Genomic DNA, 24,806 nt, shown 5'->3' on the forward strand with positions numbered 1-24,806 from the left:
GTTCCGCGAGTTTGTTCTGTTTCCACGTTCCAGAGGACTTGCCGAGCGATATCGCTGCCTACTTCCAATGCTGCGCTGTTTGAATGACATAGGAACTGTGGGTCAAAAGTAAAACAAAATACCGAACATTTTCGTCAATAGGGCGAAATTCAAAACTGAAAAGACAATAGATGGCTCTTTTTCAATGGTAGTAAAATCGAAATCCTGAAGCAAAGAAAGCACTATGGCAGATGAACTAAACACAAAAAGTTATCTATTCACATTACGCTTGATTTCTAATCACTACTTTTTCGATCCAGTTTCCTAATTGCTAGTAATTTACGTTTTTCATTATTTTCCATACGTTTTGACAGCTATCAACCAAAAAGACAAATTAAAGACCCCGATGTCCCTTGCAGTTGCCTAGAGTTTTATGGCTCATAAAGTAATCTAGAATGCCGTGAAAAGTGTACTGCGATTTGTCAAACTTGGTTACCTTTTGTACTACCGAGGGACCAAATGCAGTATTAGAAGTGGTACACAATCTGAGCCCGAGTGTGACGGACCTGTATCAACTACACAGCAAAAAAAGTTGTTGAATATTACATCGAAACTGCTGCAACCAAGTCGTTCCCTCGGTTGTGGAACATTACACAGCCCGACGTACTCGAGGGCAATCGGTGTAACAAATACGACCGATGTAATTTTTCCGATGTAATATATTCCACGTACACAATACGATGTAATTGATGCGATGTATTGCAATTTTAGGGAAAACTTTCCGTTTTACGGTTCAACGAAAAGCTACCGCAGGCCCATGGCACGGGACGACTTTTAGCGTAGTCAACAACTCCATGTGTTTACTCATTTTCGGGTAATTTGAATCGAGAGTGCAATCAGAATGCGAAGTTTTGTTTAATGTTTATGATCCATACTCGAGCAAGTGTCGCAATCAAATCACTGATTGCTTGCTTGGAGGCTTGCAGGATGCCTTTTAATGTTTGCTCTCCTTCCAAAACCATCGAAATGTTGAATGTGCTTCAACTTTTTTGCACTTTATTAGCTGATTTAACAATATCAAAAATTGATAATCAAACCATAACAAACAATTAAACAAAGCAATGGTCTTTATTTTCACAGTTGTCACAACTGACAGTGGGCGATATTCACTTATCGCCCGGGACATCCTGGCTACGAAGAACACTGTGTATCGATATATAGTTGTCATGGGCCTGAAACATATGGTTACCAATGGCTTTTAGGGCGAGATATTTCTTTTATACAATGTAGAAATTGATAACTGTTTAGCTGAATACGGCGTGTGAGCCATTACATAGCAATTACATAGTTTATTTTACTATGTATTGTATATCCACTTGAATGTTGGATTATCCCGGCTATTTAGAAGACTGTTCGAAACAGTCGTTAAAAATCGAGGGGAATCTCAATGTATTCCATCCAGATGAAACAATGTTGCGAATGTTGTAGAAACACATAATTAGGTTAACTATACATACCTTACGCGCAATAAACTATTGCCAGCTATTGAATTGTTTCATTGAACCTGTATTTTGACCACTAAAAATATTTATTACAAGTTGAATTTTGTTTAGTGAAACATACTTTCATAAACATTCCATCCAACCACCCCTCATTTTCCGAGCCGTGCAGCCGGCAGCCGAGTGTCAACAACAGCTGTTTTGGAAATCTGACTCGACGCCCACTCTGCTGTCCTTGTTGCTCTACACGGAGAACTTCGAAAATACTAATTAGGGTGTTAATTATTACAGTCGTTGCATTTTTTAATTTTATGCATTGCCCAGCATAAGAAATATGCACCATCAACATATGTTTTATACTTCGCCATGCATTTTAGAAAATTATTATTTGCAATGCTTTTCGACTATTATGAGCAACACATGGGACTTGGCCATTTTCTTTTACAGTTTCAATTCTTGCTGCTCGCGTCGAAAACAAAATGTGGCTACTTATTCGAGATTTTTTCATAGAATCGATGGTGATACGATAGATCGATGATTCTAAGACTCCATGGTCCCACAAGTGAGTAAGAAAAACTACAGTAAATAATAAGAGACCATGTAGGAGGAATTGGATTGATTTCAGCCTTCCGGATGTGATCATCAAGCTAAACGAAGCAGACGCTCCCGAGGATGTTAGCGGATTCTATCTTCTACTCTACAAATCACCCTCGACTGGCAAATTAAACTAATTGGCGATTCCAGAGGAGATTTTTTCATAGAATCGATGGTGATACGATAGATCGATGATTCTAAGACTCCATGGTCCCACAAGTGAGTAAGAAAAACTACAGTAAATAATAAGAGACCATGTAGGAGGAATTGGATTGATTTCAGCCTTCCGGATGTGATCATCAAGCTAAACGAAGCAGACGCTCCCGAGGATGTCGAGGATGTTAGCGGATTTTATCTTCTACTCTACAAATCACCTTCGACTGGCAAATTAAACTAATTGGCGATTCCAGAGGAAGGTCCACCAACGCCCTTGTATACCGGGAAGCAAGGCGGAAGGTATTTAATACTCACCGGGACTCTGTCAAGGATTCCGTTCCGATTACACCTAGGATACACTCATGCAACTTATGTAACGTCGGAACCAGGGCAGGCAATCGTCAGATTCGTCACAGTGCGATGACGAAATAAAAAAAGACATCGTCATCCAGTATAATAACTCTGGCAGGTCGTCGTCTCTTCATCGACGAAAGAATGCACGACTAACTTCAAATCAAAATCGTCAACGAGCAAATTTTTCTTCATCCCGCTTGCTACCCTTACTCATAAGAAGAAGACGTTTACTGTATATTCGCTTGCTTCGCACCAACCAACGAATGCCATCACATAATTGCTTGTATTGGCACATGAACCCGCTTCCCTCATGATTCCAAAATAGCTTGGTTGGTAAGCGCGTGGAGTTGACGATTCGGAGATCGTTTGTTCGATTCCAGTCGTGTTTTGTTATTTTCTTATTGTTTTATTTTTTCAAAAAATGCTCTCAATCTGTCGAAGACACGATTCATATTTTTAGTCGGCTCAGTGCTCCCGAACGAAGATTCGCCCGTAACGAAGGAATCGTATTTGTTCGTCATGACGCCGAGCCTCTGCGCCGGATCTCTGCGGCAAATCGTCATCCGACGTTACTTGAGTGACGATGACGATGCTTCTTTTAGTTTCGTCGCCGACTTTTTCCATTTGAAGGTGACGATTGTCTGCCCTGGTCGGAACACTGTATTGTCGTAGGACTCAAAAAGTGATAGTATACTGATATTTAACGAAATAATTATGATTTTTTTTTTAAATCTTTTTTTTACTTTATGTGATTTTTATATTCCTGGCTTTCGATTTTAAATGTAAACAAAAATAGCGGCAACTAAATTAAATTGCCCCATTATGCATTATGTTCAGGACACGTAGAAGAAATACACCTTTTTGTAGCATACAGCTCAAAACTGGAAATAATTTATTCAATTATTGAATTAAGTTTGTTAACCATACAACTACTTACATTATTGATGTTCTCCATGTGGTTTCTGTGACCTGACAAATATTTTATTGTGGCGTTGTGAATTCTAGCCTATTTACGATAAATTCATTCAATCATCATATAATTTAATTTAATTCATTTTTACTTACAAATCCGAAAACTTTAGGCTTAATTTTATTTTCAGTTCACTTTAAATTCCAATTTCCAATAGATTTTACAACTATTCCAAATTTTAGCAACTCTCAGCATCAATCCAGTTCTTCTTCTTTTATTTTTGATCCCTAAACTTCAATTGCTTTTGACATTTCTCAGACCTGTCACTGTTCGACAAGCCCACTAGGGTTGTGCCCAGTGGGGGGTGCTAACAATTCCCCCTCCCGTAACTCTGGTCCAGAATCAGATATTGGATCAGATTTACTCCTAAGCTCCATCACCGCAAGCTTGGCGACTGCACGTCGATACACTCCTTTGGATGTTTTCACCAATACTCGACGTATTCTTCCATCGATTCCTCTGATGACCTTCACCACGATGCCCCTGATCCATGTCCTTCGGTTGTTTCCGTCGACTATATACACGAGTTCTCCTTCGTTAACCGGATCTTGTTCTTTACACCATTTGGAACGAAGGTTAATTGTTGGTATATACTCCGTCAACCACCTTTGCCACAGGACGTCTGCCAACTTTTGAGACTGCTTGTAGTTATCCCGTAAAGCTTCAGCCGAATTCGTTAGAGTTCTAACTTGGTCTTGCTCCCCCGAAGGCAGTCCACGGAGAAAATGGTTCGGTGTAAGAGCTTCGACGTCGGCTGATTCTTGTGGTACGTACGTGAGAGGGCGTGAATTAATCATATCTTCAGCTTCGGTTAAAACGGTAAGCAGGATTTCGTCTGTTAATTTCCCACCATCGTGTAGAGCTTTCAGTGCTTCCTTTGCCGACCTTACTAGCCTCTCCCATATTCCACCCATATGGGGCGCTGCTGGTGGATTAAAATTCCATCGAGTTCTAGCATCGGTAAAGATATCAGCACATTCTAATTCAATATACCGAACCTTTTGACTCAACTCTTTACTTGCAGCCAAGAAATTTGTGCCATTATCTGAAAATATTTCAAGAGGGGCACCTCTTCTACAAATAAACCGCCTAATAGCCATAACACACGATTGGCTATTTAGGCTGTGGGCCACTTCCATGTGGATGGCTCTGGTTACAAGGCATGTGAACAGGCAGATCCACCTTTTTTCGGACCGTCGTCCTACCGTAACGACAACAGGGCCGAAATAATCAACCCCTACATAGCTGAAAGGACGTAACATAGGAGTGAGGCGCTGCACTGGGAGTGGTGCCATCCGAGGAACTTCTGGACGACATCTTTGGATCTTACACCGCGAACAATCTTTCATCACTCGCAAAATGGCCACCCGAACGTGTGGGACATAGAACCGTTGACGCAGTTCGTTCACCACGGTCTCACGGTTTGCATGGCCAAATTTTTCGTGGTAGTGTAGAAGCAGTTTTGAGGTAATGTCGTGACCCTTTGGCAGCACGATTGGGAACCGCTGTTCGAAAGAAATGAATTCAGCATAAGCCGAGCGACCTTCCATACGAATCACGCCTTCTTCATCAAGGAAAGGAGCCAATTTATAAAGCGGACTAGAACGTTCGATGAAATGCCACTTAGATTGTGGCAATTCTTTGTTCTTCAACAGCGTCTTCCTTTCATCAGCGAAACCTTCTTGCTGCGCTGTTCTCCACAAGTAGTTCTCAGCTAGTCGGTATTCTTCACGTTTAAGAGGAACTTTTCTGGAAAATACATCACGTATAACCGACTTTCCCAATTTTGGATTAGCTTGAAAGGTTTCGATCGGCTGCCCTTGAACCCTTTTCCGGCAGTTCGAAATGAAACGAAATACGCAAGCAAGGCTTCGAACCAGAATAGCATAGCGCGAGAATCGAGTAGTATCTACCAGGTTCTGTGAAAACACAATTTCGTGGAACAAGTGATGAGCTCGCAATTCTTCCCTCACGCCCGGAGCTGGTAATTCTCGTTCGAACCACTCTTCATTCGCTTTGTAAAGAATTTCAGGACCACGCACCCATTCTCCATTAGAGTCTAGCGGTGGGCCATTCTTCCCCCACTTTGTCAACACATCAGCTATATTGTTTTTTGTGGGGACCCAAATCCATTCATGTGGGTTAGTAAGGCTCAGAATTTCCCCTATGCGATAAGCAACAAACTGCTTATATTTCCTGTGGTCTGAATGGATCCAGGAAAGCACAGTTGCGGAGTCAATATGGAAAATGACCTTCGTCACCTTCTCCGAGTGGTTGGCCTTCACAGCAGTAGCTAATCTAGCACCGAGTACCGCAGCGAGGAGTTCCATTCTGGGGATAGATGTGTACTGTAGTGGCGCCACTTTGGATTTCGCCGACACTAAAGGCCGGAGCACAATGGATACGTTGCGTTTTGCGTTTGAAATTGCGTCTGGTAATCCGTTTGATCCGGTTTGTACTAAAATGGGAAACGCACGCAAAACGGACAACATACGCACAATGAATACGTTGCATGACAGCTGAATTGTGGGAAGATTCATTTTTAGTTGGTTCAGAGTTCTGTTGAAGCTATTGAATAATTTTCGTAATGGATATCATCGATTTGATCGCAATTTACGGCCAGCATATAGGCAATATCGGAAGCGTACAACATCGAGTGCTGTAAGGAGATGGTGGGTGCATCCGCTTTTGCAGAGCCGGGCCGAATCTGGCTTCTTTGTGGCGAACTTCGACACAATGGTCCAAAACCCTGAAACGTTTTTCCGGGCAACGAGGATGAGAACGGCCGAATTCAGGTCGCTGTTGTCGCGGATTCAGCATAAGCTGGAGAAATCCTCTTTAAGGGCTCCGCTTAGCCCTGAGTTTAGACTCTTCCTCACATTAATGTGAGTATATTTGTTGTGCTCTTATTTTCCCATACTATCATGTCTGATTATTTTAGCTACCTCGCCCATGGACCAGACATCCCATTTTTATCGTGGAGCTTCAAAATAGGCGAAAGCACGTCCAGGGGTATCATCCATGAGGTATGCGATGTGCTGTGGGTTGAACTAAAGGGCGAATTCTTGCCGGAACTAACAACGGCAGACTGGGCAAGGAACGCATCACAGTTCTACCAGTTGTGGAATCTGCCAAACTGTTGCGGGGCCGTTGACGGCAAACACGTCAAGATCGAGTGTCCCCCAAACTCAGGATCTCAATTTTTCAATTATAAGGGAGATCACAGTATCAATTTGATGGCGGTTTGTGACGCAAATTACAAGTTTCTGTCAGTTGATGTTGGAGCCTATGGGGGACATAGTGATGGAGGCGTCTTTGCAAGCTCGGAGTTTGGCAAACGTTTGTTTGACGGATCGCTGAACCTACCACCGGCAGCATGTTTGCCGAATTCCACAATCGAAATACCTCACTATATTGTAGGTGACGCGGCATTCCCGCTTAAACCTAATTTAATGAGGCCGTTTCCCGGAAAGTTGCTTCCACCGATTCGGGAGAATTTTAATAATCGGCTTTCGCGTGCTCGGCGGACCATAGAAAATGCGTTCGGCATTTTAGTCGCTCGATGGCGCGTTCTGAAGACTACCTTGGTAATGTTGCCAAAACATGCCGAGAAGGTAGTTTTGGCTTCAGTTATCCTGCATAACTACCTAAAGCAATCCGACAACAGTGTGTACTGCCCCCCAACATATGCCGATACTTTTGATGCAGAAGGAGAAGTCATTAGGCAAGGAGATTGGAGAAATGAAAGTGAACCTCTTGAAGGAATCTCTGGACTGTTTCGAGGTAATAACAGTTCCCAACAGGCTTTTGAAATTCGAAACCTGTTGAGTGAATTTGTTTTCACTCATCGAATCAATCAGTGATCGCATCAAGCGCGACACTGCGTGCATATAATTTTCTTTTCACAGCTACCATAAAACGACTTTTTTCACAACATTTGAAATAACTGTAATGATATGTACTCTCTCTATTGGAACAAAGATTATTAAATAAAAACTCTCATAAAAAATCGACTGTTTGCTTTATTTTAATGTGCTAATTTCGAGATATTCCTTTTTTTATTTCTTCAGTAATTCTCTTAGCATTGAATGTACTTATGTGTTAACACTACCAACACCCGTTTTGTAACGTAAAATACCTTTTTCTTTGCATGGCCGTACCTCAGGTTATAATGAACAAAATTTCAATCTTTTTGTACCATCACAATTCTACAGCATCCTAGAAACGAGTGGTTAAGACCGATTTAAATTTTGAGCCTTCTTCTTCTTCCCCTTGGCGTAACGTCCCCACTGGGACAAAGCCTGCTTCTCAGCTTAGTATTCTTTGAGCACTTCCACAGTTATTAACTAAGAGTTTTTTCTGCCAATGACCATTTTTCATTCGTATATCGTGTGGCAGGCACGAAGATACTCTATGCCCAAGGCAGTCAAGAATATTTCCATTACGAAAAGATCCTGGACCGACCGGGAATCGAACCCGGGACCCTCAGCATGGTCATGCTGAATACCCGCGCCTTCACAGCTTAGGCTATGGGGGCCTTTATTTTGAAATTTTGAGCCACTTCCGCTGAGAACCGGCCGGGGGTCGTCCATTAATTACGTAAAGGTTTATGGGGGGAGGGGGGTTTGGAGAATCTTACGTGCTATACAAACATTTTACAAAAAATCTTACATAGGGGGGTGGGGGGGTCGAAAAATCGTGAAAATTATCTTACGTAATTAATGGACCGTTCCCCGGAAGAAAAAAGGTTTCCGTTTTTCCTCGCTTCCGGCCTACATGGTTGATCGTAGCATGTTTTTGCAGCGAGTTATCTCGGAACCCAGATAAGATAGAAGTATACAGTCTTTAGCGAAGTTGTTCAGGACAATGTTCGCTACCTTATAGTAGTCAGAATAGTTCCGAATTCTTCCACGCGATAAGACTCGAAGCTAGATGGAAAGGTACTGTTTTCAGCAAAATTCTTTAGGATAAAGATCACTCGCGGAAAATTGCACAGAATAGTTCCGAAAATCTCCACCACGTGGCACTAGTATAATAGTACACTTCCGGCTTAGCTTTGGTGAGATATATTTCGAAAACTAAGCCAGATAAAAGGTTACTGTTTTCGGCAAAGTTGTTCAGGACAAAGATCACTTCCAGAAAATGGAAAAAGTAGTTCCGAAAATCTCCAACACGTGGCGCGAGTGCGCTAGGACACTTTCGGCTTAACTTCGCAGATATATCTCGTAAACTATGTCAGATGGAAGGGTGATGTTTCCGGCAAAGTTGTTCAGGACAAAGATGACTTCCGGAAAATGAGCAGATCAGTTCCGAAAATTTCCAACACGTGGCGCTAGTGCGCTATAACACTTCCGGTTTAGCTTTGGCGAGATGTATCTCGTAAACTAAATCATATGGAAGGGTATTGTTTTCGGCAAACTTGTTCAGGACAAAGATTACTTCCAGAAAATGGACAAGTTCCGAAAATCTGCAATGCAATGAACGATTTCTCTTCATCGATTTTCTCTTTGGTTTATTACGGTAAGTTCAAAACGGGTCCAGTAGATTTCAAGGGGCAATCCGCTGAAGGAAGATAAGGATTTGCATCTAAAGCAAAGCAGGGAAAACAGTGAAAAACGTTTTTCCGAGCAAGCAAAAGAGAAAATCTATGAAAAGAAATCGATTATTTCAGTTACGGCCTTATGGATGCTAAACGCGAGATATCATACCTGCAAAAATATTCACGGATTCTCGCTGTGATTTTTAAGACTTTTTTCATCTTTTGTTTTTAATTTATCTTTGTAGATAATAGTTTCAAAAACTTTCATATAAGTTCTTGTATACATTCGTCCACAAGGTCGTTCAGATGTTTCTTTTAGGGTGTTCTAGCCGAAATTGCACAAAAGGCATAAATATAAAGGGCGGCATTATCGAAAACCAGAATTACAAGAAGCAAATTAAAATTTATCAAAACTGGTAAATACAATTTATATTGGAAAAGTCATTCACTAAGGGAGCAAAGAAATTGTGAATTCTGATGAGTTGAACCAATCATTGGACAAAACTAAAAGAAATAACAATTTCCAAAAGGCCTGTTTAGCTCAGCTATTTATTATTTACCTTAGACAGTCGCAAAGGTTCTTTGGGAATTCTTCACATAATCACTCTGGAATTCCAGGAATCCATCTAAGGCTAGGGGCATGACTCTATCCAGATGACCTCGAAGAATACTTTTGCTTTCGCAAGATATGCCAAATGAGAAAAAATGTTTTGGAAGACTTCCAAAATTTTGAGATAATGCAAAAAGATGTAACAGATTTAGGGGATGGATTGAGATGTGTTAAGCACGGACACTAATCTATATGAATCGCTAATCTCTCGATCTAAGGCGCTGTTCCTAAACTGCGTAGACTAATTTTTGGTCATCTCAGAATCTTCCCGCTCTCGTAGACTTTTTACCATTTTGTCAAAATTTAACTCAGAATTTTACTCTTTAAGAATTTTTGACAAACATTTGTGAAATATTCCAAGCTAATTTTTCCCCTTAATTGTAGTAGCGATTTTCCAAAGATTCGAGGAATTGTTTACTAATGTTTGCATAAATCATAGATTTTATCAGATTTTTGCTAAGTACCGTGCAAAAACAGCGTATTTTTTGGGAAGTGTAGGAGAAGACAGTGTCTGATATGAATTGAATAGAGAGTGATGCACTTGTTTCATGTTGTCTAGGCGTCACTGAACGCTAAATGTATTTAAAGTATTATTAAGCATAAAATACATACCATGACATATCGATCAATTCAATAAATTCTTCATGCTTTGCTAGTTTTGTGTTCTTGAAATTTGTGGTGAAAAATGGTTTTACCGTCATGCTATCCTCATACACAGTTGTGTTCACAAAAGTTAGAAGTGATAGCCAATTTCTATACAAAATGACCAAATATGTCAAGATCATACCCTGGAACAGATGGGTACAGACAATCGTACAGAACATGTTAAAAATAAACAATATAAACGAGGTGTAGTTAAAATGAGTCGAAGTAAGCAAAATGAGTAAAAATGGTAAATTTAGCATACAGCCAAATTTACTCATTATTTGTTTCCGCTCGATAATTAGCGTTAGCGTTGTAAATAACATTCAATATCTCAGCTTCTACCCTTTCAGCAATATGTTCTGGGAATTTTGACAACTTGCATGCCACCAGCTTCCCAAATACCGAGTGCTTCTCATTTGAAGCATTTTCAATATACTTTTCCAACAGCGCCGACATTTTATCATCGACGTCATCGGCTTTTCTTTTTCTCGATGATGTTGGAGTTCGCGAAGGTGTGCCTTCTGATTCTTCATCAAGGTGTTCTTCGACCAAGTTGTGGAAATCAGTTTGCTGACTTGAGCTTGGCCCATCATAGTTACTCGTAGTCCTGTAAACAATAAAGCACTTCGTTAATATTTTATACGATATATGGGTTCAAAATAATAACGAATTGGAGTTATGCAATACGCTCCAATAGCAAAAAGTATTAAAAAAAAAATAAGTCTGATAATATTCTAATATAAACGCATCCCCCGGCCGTCGCCTATCTGTGTTGTCTTTGCGCTAGGCAATACTTCTATTAGGTAGTACACGTTCATTTCTCGAGTAGTAGGGGGCCGTCCATATACCACGTGGACAGAAAGACCTCTATTTTAACCCCCTCCCTTATCCCCATGGACAAGTGTGGACTTTTCTCAAACCTTCTCCCCCTCCCCTAATGTTCACGTAGACTCTTCAAAAATCAGTCTAGGACTGTGCCACCTACGAATTTGTGCGATTTGCTTAATGCTAATGCCAACTCGATGAAATGCGCGGTCCCTTCAATCTAGCATACTATGATCTCTCTCTAAGTTGATACCTTCCTTACTCGATCTTCCCTAACTCGATGCATTTTGAATTTTCCACACACCTGCACCTCTCTAACTCGATAATTTTCCAAAGAGTCTCAAAACATATTCAAATTTTGATAAAATCTAAAGTTTAAGCAATTTTGGTTACGTTTTGGTTTTGGTTGAATGCAATGCAACTTTTAGAGTTAATATAAAAATAGTAAAAATTAGTGTTTTCATTTTGACCTAAAATTATTATATCTTCAAAACCACACCATCTTTTGGAACAAAATAAAATGGATTATATTTTTGTATGAGGAAATATTACGTGCAAATGGAAATTGTCATAGTTTACTTCAAACAGTTTCCACGAAATATTATGTCTTTATGCATACTGCATCAAATATACCATTTTCCAAAATTTGATTGTGGGAAATTAGAAAACATTTCTTCAATGTTGTTACCTGTTGATTCACCGCATTATATACTAAAGATTACAACATACTATCAGGCGTAACATATTTCTTACATAAGCAATGTTTAGACTCTGACATACACCATAAGCGGTAAATGGGGTCATGGAATTGCTCCACTGTCATACATGCATTCCAGTCAAAATATCAAATCTATATAGTTTAGTATTGTTTCCTACAATAACAACTGTTTTACCTTGCTTTTTAAGCAAATTGTGGATTCTTATGTTTAAAGCCCAATTTTTGACAAAAGAAAACGTCCAGGAAAGTCGTTAGATGAGCGATGAATGGCGGCCTTACGGTACAAGAGTTTTATGTTTGTTGAGTTTTTCATAGCTGGTCATTGTACGCCCTCGTTTGTATTTACTCTACAAATATATACCGTATCATCACCCAATTCCACTTTTTTACCTGTTCCTAATTCCGTTCACCCCATGCAAAACAAATGGCATGAACGGAATTAGGAACCAAAAAAGAGTGATTGGAATTGGGTGATGTTACGGTATATATATAATCTTTTTGTCCATAAAGTCAGGCGTCGTCCAATGCGTCATTGGTGTAGATAATGGGTCGTGTCTTGTTTTGAAAAATATCACATTTATGTGTTCAGTCGGTTTCTTGTCTGTTTTACTTCTAACTCGTTTTGTGTTATGAGTAGCATTCTTTAGTCATTCGGTTTGATTAATTTGTAATTTACAGCACAGTTTTGTAGCTTTTATATCAGGTCTGTCAAATATTTATGTTTGTTGAATTATTCATTGCTAGTCAGTGCATTTAAGTGCCATTTAATGTTTTGTCCTTATGAAAGTAGTCAGATTTCAACCAAAATGTCAAGTCAAGACTCATTGACGTCAGCATTATGTCTTTTGATTGATGATGCGTTGGCTTCGGAACTTAACTATGAACCTTTCCTTTCCTTTCATTACATTACAGTCCACTATTAATTTATCAATAATTTGAAAATTGAATATTGAATAAATGTTCGACTATAGATTATAACAAGTCTTAGTCAAGTCTAGTCAAGTCAAAAGTCACTTAAGTTATACTTAATCAATTTATAAAAAATATTAATTATTAAACATTCTTCAAATTTGAATAGGTAGAACTAGTGTTGGTCCAAAAGTAGTTATATACGCCCGATTCTCTTTCTGAACGGGTCGCTTCCTCGCTACAACTCTGTCAACCTTGAACCAATTGACTTGAATTTCTGCACACGGACAGATACTCGGTATATCTAATCGTGTATAGCAAACCAATTTTATTGATTAAAATTTGACTGAGCTACAGCGAAAAAACGACCCGTACTAAAAAGAAACGGTTGTAATATGGAAAGGAAAGAGTTAAGCCCTACTGAGCCCTGGCGGAACCTCAAGTTCATAAAGTATATCTGATAAGCATGCCGAGACATATCACCATACTTTGTTTGCTATGCAACCGACTCGTGATGAATCGTCAGAGGTGTTCTAAAGTGGTGTTAAGGTGATAAGTCCACTAACGAATATTATGTTGTCAAAATGTAGTCAAACACTTCACTTTAGTATCGTCAACCCCCATCATCAGGCCAGGGCCCATCATCAGGCCAGGGATCTTTAGTTCACATTTAAATCATAAACAAATTTTTTTGTGGTACCCCTAATATGTGGAAGCTTTGGATCATATCCAGAATGGGCCGTCCATAAACTACGTAGACTCGAAGGGGGGGAGGGTGGTCTGGCCAAAGTCTACGGTCCATACAAATTTTAAAATTTTTGTATGGACGAAAGTCTACGAGGGGGGAGGGGGGGTCTGGAATGGCCAAAAATGAGTCTACGTAGTTTATGAACAGCCCCATGGGGGAAACGTGTGTATACATCGAAGCCAATCCTTGCATTTTAGAGAGCAAAAATTAGAATAACCAAACCACCACTAGTGATTGATAAATCGATTAAATTTTCAGCTCGTGGCTCATGAAAAATTTCTGATTATTCACTAGAATCATTCAACATTGGGATAATGCCAAGTTACATTCCCAATGTAATTTTTGATGAAATTTAAATGCCTTTCCTGGACAACTTTTTCTAATACTGTGTTCAGACTGCAACTGAATAACATGTTATTCAAAGTATTACTATGAATAACACCTTCAAGATAGTTTCATTTTCATTTTGCAGCATTTGGTGGGGCAATGAGAGCGCAAGTCAGTCCAAAGCCGATAACAGGAGGGGTAATGGCTGAATAACCTTTGCTGGTCGCACAAACGCCATTCGATAGGTAGATGATTGTTGGGTGTGGGACTAGGGTTTTGGAACAGACTTGATGATGTTATTGCTATCCGACTATGAAATTTACTGAAATTCATTGCAAATTTCGGCTACAAAGAGCACCGATATCTATTTTTACTAGTTATTGGAATAAGAAAAACTTGTTTTTGAAACCATCCACGGACTGAAAATCTAATAAAAATTGATTGTTATGAAAATTGCTTATTATGCTGGACGTAATTGATGGACGTTCCCTGCTCAGGCATGGCATTCGTTGCATGTGACAGATTAATGTGGTATTCTCACAGCGGCTGTTCAGAATGGTTCCACGGACTTGGACAAAGAATCATTAAATTATTGTACCGTAGTTGTGTAGTAGGATGTGTAGCTCAAGCTCAATTTTTAAATCGACATGTTATCCTCCTCACAAGACGCAGCGGCATGATCGCGAATTAATGATTTTTTATCCCGTATTCAAGGGATCCCTACAAGCTCAACCCTTCACTCTGGCACTTTAAAGAAGAGGTGCTTCTTTAGTTACGTAAGTATTTAGGGGAAAACCCTAATTAGGATATTAGCGACGTTCAAAGATTTATGTTATTCTTACAAGAAGAAATTCTATTAGAAAACGAGTAGTTCTGAACATTGTCTTACGTAATTAGAAGAAGATCTCATTGCAGGATTGATGAGGTTGTTGAAATATTCCGTAACTTGTCCTTGAATGTTGTCAAAAAATACGCGAGTGCTTCATCAATGTATAGATTTAACGATCATTTGAATAGCTAAGCTGGGGGTGAGCTACATTATAAGTTTGATTCTACAATAGAATGACGTTACGTAATCTTTCAACAACCCTTGACTTGTTCTCCCAAGAATTCTGCCTCGACCAAGTTGGCAGAACGCTGCCCTTACCCTCTCTGAACCATAGGGCAGGGATGAATAACACCTTCAAGATAGTGAGATGATATTGGCTTGATGACGTTTTTCGTGGCGGTAATTTGAATAACATGTTATTCAGTTTGCAGTCTGAACAAAATATAACGAACTTAGGTAATTCCAGACACATAATTGAAGAAATGTTTTTCGCGCCAAATCCGCGCCGATCAAAATCAAATTCGCGCCAAATCCGCGCCAATAAAAATCAGAATTGCGTCAAATCCGCGCCAACCACAACTGGTTTTTTTTGTCAAATTTTCGAAAGACAGTGTGAACCCGATTTTATCAGTCCTTTTTCCGAATACATGTTTAATTTCCCGAAAGATTTAAACAACTTATCAAACTTATTATCATTTTATGGTAAATCAAATAACAGTAATTTGAAGATATGCATAAAAGACTTGGCAAAAATTTGATTGTAGAATGATGGCAGCCAAATGTTTGTTGCGAAAAAGGGGGATACAAAATCAGTATTTTAAAAAGCGCAAAACAGATTTAGATCTTAGAACCCTGTTATTTTTGTCATTTTAATATCACAAAAATTAGAAATTGATGTTATTATAATTGTGCACAACTAAATCTTCAAATTAAAAAGCAGTATGTATTAGACGATTACTCTGTGTCGTTGAGTATCCCTCAAATGCAACATGAAATAATTTTTTTTCTTATTCTGATGCATTTACTTTACACCTAGAATATTTCCGTAGGCCTCTTTGGTCTCTTTAGCGTTTATGATTCCATGGACTCATGGAAATAATACTCTACTCAAACCATATTTTTAGCTAAATACGGAATATTTATTATATATTTTTAGCCGATACGGTAAGATCAGATTACATGAACCAGGGAGTCTGAAGGACTATTTCCTTTTATCTTTCACATAAAGCTGATACATGTTGTATTGAAAATGAGCGTCTCTAGTAAACACAATATGATATCTTTTATTAACTGGTCCAAATGAATTTATCTCTGTACGAAACAGTTTACGTCGATAGGTACGGCAGAGCGGTTGTCTGTGCGTACGAATAAATGGTAAATGTTAATCGTTCGTGTTTTGCAAAGCGATGTCCGAAAGCGGTTACCCTGGTTTATTGGTTATTTTCCTTGAATCCGACAAATTGGGGGCTCAACCGGGATAACCAATAACTAAGGTCTTCGGCAAAATTAGCTTGTGATCACGATACGATAAAGAGAATTGAAAAGTTAGTGTGATGGATGCAGCAAACATTGATTGGTTTGGAACTAGTGTGCCATGGGCTCCACACGACTATACTCATTTATCAAATATCATGGTTGATCAGTTGATTCGTAATAATGCTGAAATTATTAGAGCAGCAAGTGAAATAAGTAGAATGCGAGATGAACTGTGGAATCTACAGTGTGAAAATGTTGCACTAAAGGCAAAACTAAATGGTTACCTTGTGCAAGAATATCACAAAAGCAAACTCCATAATATCAGTGATGGTGATAACATTAAAAGCAACACGCATCTCATCAGTGATGTCCATGGCATCCAAGAGATAGGAATTGAAACATCTGGAGAAAATGGAAGTATTTTTAACGATGTGATGCTAGTTGATGATGATTTGAAGGCGAAGTATAATAGTGAATTGGAATCGTTTGCGACAAAACAAAATAGGAAACCCAAATCAGAAGAAAAGTCTAACCGCGAACGTTTACGGAAGAATTCAAGTGTGCCAAGAAAACGAAGCTACATTGATAGAAGTGCACATCGAGCTAAGGTGTTCTACAGCTTTGTGCAGCTGGTTCTCAGGAAATCCAACATACGGTATTTATACAAGGATGGTCGTGATCATGACGGCGAAGACGATGATGATGATGACGACCGAGAAAACGATTCACCATTCGAGCCGAATGGCGGTCAGGATGGCCGAATGTTGTATTGAAAATGAGCGTCTCTAGTAAACACAATATGATATCTTTTATTAGCTGGTCCAAATGAATTTATCTCTGTACGAAACAGTTTACGTCGATAGGTACGGCAGAGCGGTTGTCTGTGCGTACGAATAAATGGTAAATGTTAATCGTTCGTGTTTTGCAAAGCGATGTCCGAAAGCGGTTACCCTGGTTTATTGGTTATTTTCCTTGAATCCGACATTTTTGAGCTCAAGTGCCACACAGTTACACCGGGAAGAAAGCGAGTGTAGATCGACCGTTTGAATATAAACATCAGAGCAAATATCTACACTCGCTTTCTTCCCGGTGTAACGGTGTAGCACTCTAGCTCAAAAACGAAAACGACATTAGTTGCGCAGTTTATGCTGTTCAGTGAATTCCCTTAATATAATGTATCTAAACTGCCTGTAATCGCATATCAGTCCCATATAAAAAAGTAGACATTGAGAAAATCGCCTTCAAAGTTTGAAACTCTACTTACTATGTAAATGTTTAAAAATTAAACTCAAACAATCAGTACATGTAAGATAAAGAAGTCAACCACAATGAAGATGGAATATTATAATGTATTACAGAAAAATAGGGCGATCTCGAAATAACATCCTTATCTTGGTTTCTGGTCGGTTAAATTTTATTGTGAGACTGATATACGGTTACTTTGCATAATAGGACAAACTGGCCTGATGTCTTTTTCACATTTCTGTGATCAAAGTGTGAAACATTATCAAGTAATATGAAAATATACGCATATTGATGGTCAAAACCGTTGTTAACTCAAAACCGACGAAAATCCATATGGGACTGATATGCGATCACAGGCAGTAAAAATCGTGTGGTATAATTGTCAATTGAACTCAGACGAAAAATGAATTCCCATTCATGTGAGATATGATTCTATAAAACATAAAAGGATAATCACAAAATAATTCATATTTGACGATATTGAACCAAATTGGTTTATATGTTACTTGTGTCGAATATTGATAATGTTTATTTCAAAATACGGACTCGCAGAACTCCTTAAGTGTCGTCATATGGTCAAAATCAAACTAAGAGCACTTACTTTCTCTTGGCGACGTGTTCCTTCAAGAATGCCATGTGCTCCATAAATTCCCATGAATCGTCTGCGTCATTCGCCTCTGCTCCTGATCGATGATTGAGATCTGCTATTTTCAACTCTTTCACGTACCGATCCCTTAAAGATCTCCAGCGCGTTGTTAACGATTTTGCTAAAAATATATACATATATATATTAAAAAATATTTCTAGGAAAATGAGAATCAAGCATATAAAAATCAAACAAATTGCATAGTTAGTGATAAAACCGTAAGGCATTTGGTAATCTGTGACACGCTGTTTCTGAGATAATGAATAACAGTTTCATACAAGAACAGGTAATTAATTTCTGTATTTCACATATACAGTACCCAGGGGCAAGTGGGTAAATAAAATCATATTACTCATGTTCGTTGGGTCATAATATATTTATAATTTTGTAAATATAGTAATATGGACAATAATATATTAATAATAGAGTAATATGCACAAGCTATATAAAGAAAAATGGACAAATCAGGCGGAATTTTTCAAAAGGACTTATCTAATTGTTGAGGACTCTCTCTTCTATCGTTTCACATTTTTCGTTTACTACAATATGGTCCAGATGCAAAGGGGTGTAAGTGACATTTTTGTTGAATTTGAGTTAAGCATGTAAAAAAATTGTGGCCCACATAACCGAAGCTGTAAAGGCGCGGATATTCAGCAGGACCATGCTGAGGGTGACGGGTTCGATTCCCGACCGGTCCAGGATATTTTCGTAATGGAAATATTCTTGACTGCCTTGGGCATAGAGTATCTTCGTGCCTGCCACACGAATACACAATGAAAAATGATCATTGGTAGAGAAAGCTCTTAGTAAATAACTGTGTAAAAGCTCAAAGAACACCAAGCTGAGAAGCAGGCTTTGACCCAGTGGGGACGTTACGCCAAAAAAAAAGAAGAAATTCAAAAAAATGTTCAGTTTTTTAGCTTTTCAGATCTTTTTATTTTATTTTTACGACGAAAAGAAAAATTACAATAAATCGGAGAAAATTGGGTTTAAAATGAAGTCCCATATATTTTGTATGGAGTGAAAAATTTACGAAAAACTTTGAATGTCGGAAGGGGTTGTCACTTACACCCCTCGCTCATTTCTTTCAGCATAGCTCAAGAGACTATCTCGCACAATGTATGATCTCGTCCAATAAGTCATTGGTAGCCAAGTTGGTTGCTCGTTGTTTCTAAGTACGTATAAACTAAAGCCCTAGAACGGTTTGCTCTTTCTCTCAAAGGTGTTTACATTCATGTGTTCAGGAATAACCAACGGCTTTTATGCCGTTTTCAATGTTTATGCGAGCAATGTCTTAAACTAGAAGTACATCCAAAGAACATAATGGAAAGGAGAGAGGAGAGTATCACAATGTTAGGTTCATTTGAAAAGTACCACAAGAAATAGCTTAAATAATCCAATAATCTTACCATCCATTCCGAGTTCTGATGCAAGCTGCACCCAAAGCTTGTTTCTGTTGTTATTATTTTTGTATGCTCGCAACGTTTTATCGTAGAGAACCTTATGTTCCTTCACGAATGCAATGATTCGTTCGTTGACATTGCTGGTTTCTTCCTCCTGTAAATACACATATATCGTTAGCAAATATGAGCATTTGCCAACATTTGGCTAACATGTACTAATATCCTATACAAATTGCATAATACCACGAACGGACACGTGATTCTCGTATTACTGTATCGTTGCTCTTGAAGTAATTTCCATACTGACTAGTGCCTTAATTGAAGACAGGTTTGTAATAACAACTCGTACAGTGAATAGCTAGGTATGCTGATCAAACGGAATCGCTCAAGGAATTTCAGTTCAGTGCAAAGTTATTTCTTGACCGAAATGGTCAAGGAATCTGCAAGGCGAGGTTCATTTGATTTGACATTTCTTCTCAGCTGCGTCCGTACTACCCAATACGAGAATCACATGTCAGCCATAAGTATTGCTGTGTGCAGTTGAGATGCAAATCTCAAATGTGGCAAGATTCTCCAATATGCAATGCGATATCAGTGAGAGATTTTTCTTACTAGGTCTGCCGTGATTTTTACGATAGTTGCTAGGTTGTCCTTGGTTTCACTATGTTACCGCTGTTATCGCGTTTGAAGCGCATTTAGATTTCTCAAACGCACACAGCAATATATTGGGAGATGGGGAGAGCCAAGTCCTTGGCCTGATGATGAAGGTCAACGGTATACTATGAACGAATCTGACTTTGAACTCCGAACTCCTACTCTGAACTCCGACTCCGAATCTGAATTCCTAATTCCGACTCCAAACTCCGACTCCGAAATCCGATTCCGACACCGAACCACGATTCCAACTTCAACTCCGGCTATGAGTTCCGACTCCGAACTGTGACTCCGACTTCGACTCTAAACTCCGACTTCGACTCCAAATTCTGACTCTGAACTCCGATTCCCACTCTGACTCCAACTCTGAACTACAACTCCGTATTCGACTCTGACTTTGAACTCCGAACTCTGGCTCCAAACTCCCACTCTGAATTCCGACTCTGAATTCCGACTCCAAATTCCGACTTCAAACTCTGACTTCGAACTCCAAACTCCAACTCCGACCCCGACTATGAATTCCGACTCCGAACTCCGACTCCAAACTCCGAATCCGAACATACAACTCCGATTCCGACTCCAAACTCCGACTTCGACTCTAAACTCCGATTCAGAATTCCGATTTTTATGAAATTTTAACCAGAGGTAGAGGTCATGATATGATATATATGTTGGGTTTTAAATTTAAGTAATCAAAATTGTAGGAAATCTCTATTAAAAATGAATTGTATCAAACAAAGCTATTGAATAAAACAGTTTGCGTTGGGCATTGCGGCAGATAACAAGTGAATTCTGCTCCGCGTAACTGAAGTAGAGATGTGTTTTCGCGTGTTGTAATCCGGAAAGATGTTTGGCTGGTGCAATTTAAATGGGATCCCAACAAATTTGGGGGCTCGTCCGGGAATCCCAAACGTTGCACATTCGAATGAAGCCATGGCGCAGAGTGATATAGCCGCGAATAACAATTGCAATATCGGAGGGACGAATGGACGTGAAGAAATAGATCCAAAATACTATGGAAGTTTTTGGACTATATTCGCTGCTAAAGTGGAGGAGTTTGCTGTTGGAACATCCAAATTAGCGCTTGAAGTAAGTGCAATGCGTGCAGAGTTTAACGATGTTAAGACCAACTTTACATCAATAAGTGCTACCATCGCCGAGATTAGCTCATGTTCACAGAGAGATAATTGTGACACGAGAGATGAAAATGGATACAATTGGGGAGCAGTTGACAAAAGCCCAATCAACGATAGTGTGGTTTCAACAGTGCCTAGTCTATCGAACGCAAATGTTGCAGAAATGGTAGGAACGATGTGTGATGAGAACGCATATAAGATAAATATGAACGATCGTCTGTGTAGCATAGCTAATAATCTAGTACACGAGCCAAAAAAGCGAAATCGATTTCGGAATCCTCGATCATCTTGGCTCAAGAAATGTACTGGTAAATACCGAAAGCATTTTCGTCAGTATTGGAATCAAATACACCATCAACCTTACTACGTCACACTGTTGCGCTACGGTATGCTTGCTGGATGGCAGAGAATGCGGTTCAGGGAGAGACAAGCAGTTGAAAACTATATTAGAATAGAAGCTACTGATCAACACGACGGGGATGAAGATGACGACGACGAGGACAATGACGACACCCGAGACGGATGTCGGTCAGGGTGGCCGAATGTTGGGTTTTAAATTTAAGTAATCAAAATTGTAGGAAATCTCTATTAAAAATGAATTGTATCAAACAAAGCTATTGAATAAAACAGTTTGCGTTGGGCATTGCGGCAGATAACAAGTGAATTCTGCTCCGCGTAACTGAAGTAGAGATGTGTTTTCGCGTGTTGTAATCCGGAAAGATGTTTGGCTGGTGCAATTTAAATGGGATCCCAACAAATATGTATCATATTAGAGTGGTTCAAAAAATCGTTTTTGCTCCACACCGCTCATTCGATTCTACATCAAATTCTGAGTGTCCTCCCAAAATTTGAGCTCATTTGGATAAAAACTGAGACTGCACAAGTCCTTTAAAGTTTATATGGGAATTACTATGGGAGAAGCAACCAATTCGTTCAATCGGTCATAGTGTTTGCCCATGTGCTCTTGGAGATTAGAACTACGTTGATACTGAGAGATACAATAATCATCTACAACTTTGCCGAAGGCCGTTTTTACATCGGATGCCCCAGTAATTAGTTATTAAGTTTTGAATGAGCTGTAAAACTTTGGCTATAATTATTGGGCTGCTCTGCAGGCATCACTGGATATATGCAGTAAAACATAGTAGCCATGATTTGTGCGTGCTATCTTTCGCGCCTGGTGCAGCAATGTTGCCTGTTCAGAAGTTAAATGAGCACTGCTGAAGAATTTGTGACTGGATATAAATCAATAACTAATTACTGAGGCGTCAGATTTGAAAACGGTCTTCGGCAAAGTTGTAGCTGATGAATGTATCTCACAGTATCAACGTAGCTCTAACCCCCAAGAGCACATGGGCAAATACTATGACCGATTGAACGAATTGGTTGCTTTTCTCATAGTTATTCCCATATAAACTTGAAAGGGCTTGTGCAGTCTCAGTTTTCATCCAAATGAGCTCAAATATTGGGAGGACACTCAGAATTTGATCTAGAATCGAATGAGCGATGTGGAGCAAAAACGATTTTTTGAACCACTCTAGTATCATATATGATCAAAATTAAAATTCAAAAAAATCATAGTGGGCTATTTTTCCGGCACGTTCTGCGATACTGTCCTACCCCAAAAAGCTTGACGTAATTTGTACATAATCCTTAAAACTTATTTATTGTCTAGCAACGACTCGTAACTAACAGCTTACCTACTGTTACATCGAATGAATTTGAAATTATATTTTCAAATTGATGACTTTCTAAGGAAATATTGTGACTGCTCGTTAATTTTTCGTCCATATCACTAAAACGGTAAAAGTCTCCAATTTGGAGTCAAAGAACGAATGAAAGAGCATTATGAATATAAAATAAAAACATTTTGTTCAAGAAAATCTATGATACAGACGGTACTTTTATCAGCATTTTAAAAAGTTTATTCAACACCGTGAACATTTTTACACTAATTTTTTTTCTCAATGTATTTTTATTGGATTGCTCTTTGTTCTACGATGCTTGCTTTAGGAGTTATAATTTTTTAAAGTTTGAAGTATTTTGGAAAATCTCGAAAAATCGTGAACATTCACCTAGATTTTTCCGAAAAAATAGCCCACTATGATTTTTTTTGAATTTTACTTTTGATCATATATCCATGACCTCTACCTCTGGTCAAAATTTCATAAAAATCGGAGACCCTTCGGCCCAAAGTGTTCGATAATAAAATAAAATCCCCAACTCCGACTCCAGTTCCGGCTCCGACTCCGACTCTGAACATCGAACTCCGACTCCGATTACGACACTGACTTTGAACTCGTAACTGTGGCTAAACTTCGAACTCCGACTCCGACTACAACTCCGGATCCGACTCTGACTTTGAACTCCGAACTCTGGCTCCAAACTCCGACTCTGAATTCCGAGTCCAAATTCTGACTTCGAACTCCAAACACTGACTCTGACCCCCGATTCCGACTCCGATCCCGACTATGAACTCCGCCTCCAATTCCGACTCCAAACTCCGAATCAGAACTTACAACTTTGATTCCGACTCCAAACTCCGACTTCGACTCTAAACTCCGATTCTGCATTGCGACTCCGACTTCGACTCCGAACTCCGACTCCAAATTCCGGTTCCGACTCCGACTCTGAACATCGAACTCCGACTCCGATTACGACTTCGAATCCAACTCTGACTTTGAATTCCGAACTGTGGTTCTGAAGTCCGACTCTGAATCCCAACTCCAAACTCCGACTCCGAACTCCGACTCCAAACTTCGACTCCGAACTCACAACTCCGATTCCGGCTGCAAACTCCGACGCCGATTATAAACTCCGACTCTGAACATCGAACTCCGAACTCTGGCTCTGAACTCCGACTGCAAACTGACTTCGAACTCCAACTCCGACATCCGATTCCGACTCCGACCCCGACTATGAACTCCGACTCCGAACTACGACTCCGAACTACGACTCCAAACTCAGACTCCGAACTTACAACTCCGATTCTGACTCCAAACTCCGATTGCGACGAAATCCTACTCTGAATTCCAACTCCGACTCCAAACTCACAAGTCCGACTTCAAACTCCGACTCCGAATATAAACTCCGACTCTGAATTCCGACTCCGACTTCAACTCTGACTCCGAACTCCGACTAAAAAATCCGACTACGACTCCGACTATGAACATCGAACTCAGACTCAGCACTCCGTATCCGACTCTGACTTTGAACTCCGAACTCTGGCTCTGAACTTCGACTCCAAACTCCGAATGCAAACTCTGACTTAGAACTTCAAGTCCAAACTCCAACTCCGACCTCGACTTCGAACTCCGGCTCCGAACTACGACTCTAAACTCCGACTCCGATTCTGACTCCAAACTTCGATTCCGACAAACTCCGACTCTGAATTCCAACTCCGAGCTCCGACTCCAAATTCCGGCCCCGACTCCGACTCTGAACATAGAACTCCGACTAAGACTCCGAATCCGACTCTGACTTTGAACTCCGAACTCTGGCTTTGAACTCTATACTCCAACTCCGACATCCGATTCCGACTCCA

At 39.6% G+C, this 24,806-nt stretch overlaps 1 protein-coding gene and 1 long non-coding RNA gene across 2 annotated transcripts; one reads left to right on the plus strand and one right to left on the minus strand.

Annotated features, from left to right (window-relative positions):
* Nucleotides 1-1,353: 1,353 nt before the first annotated feature.
* On the plus strand, nucleotides 1,354-2,677 carry LOC110674869. Its single transcript, XR_002499253.1, has 3 exons — nucleotides 1,354-2,040; nucleotides 2,104-2,291; nucleotides 2,355-2,677. It is a non-coding gene; the product is annotated as an uncharacterized LOC110674869 (long non-coding RNA).
* A 7,568-nt stretch (nucleotides 2,678-10,245) lies between these two features.
* On the minus strand, nucleotides 10,246-19,657 carry LOC110674012. The gene is made up of 3 exons (XM_021839416.1): nucleotides 19,479-19,657; nucleotides 18,025-18,190; nucleotides 10,246-10,953 (listed from the first exon to the last, which is right to left on the minus strand). Exons 1-3 carry the CDS (start codon nucleotides 19,483-19,485, stop codon nucleotides 10,617-10,619), a joined length of 510 nt encoding a protein of 169 aa, XP_021695108.1. The 5' UTR covers nucleotides 19,486-19,657; the 3' UTR covers nucleotides 10,246-10,616.
* Between the last annotated feature and the right edge of the window lie 5,149 nt (nucleotides 19,658-24,806).

This window comes from Aedes aegypti, chromosome 1, assembly GCF_002204515.2.
Source record: "Aedes aegypti strain LVP_AGWG chromosome 1, AaegL5.0 Primary Assembly, whole genome shotgun sequence".
NCBI lineage: Eukaryota > Metazoa > Arthropoda > Insecta > Diptera > Culicidae > Aedes > Aedes aegypti.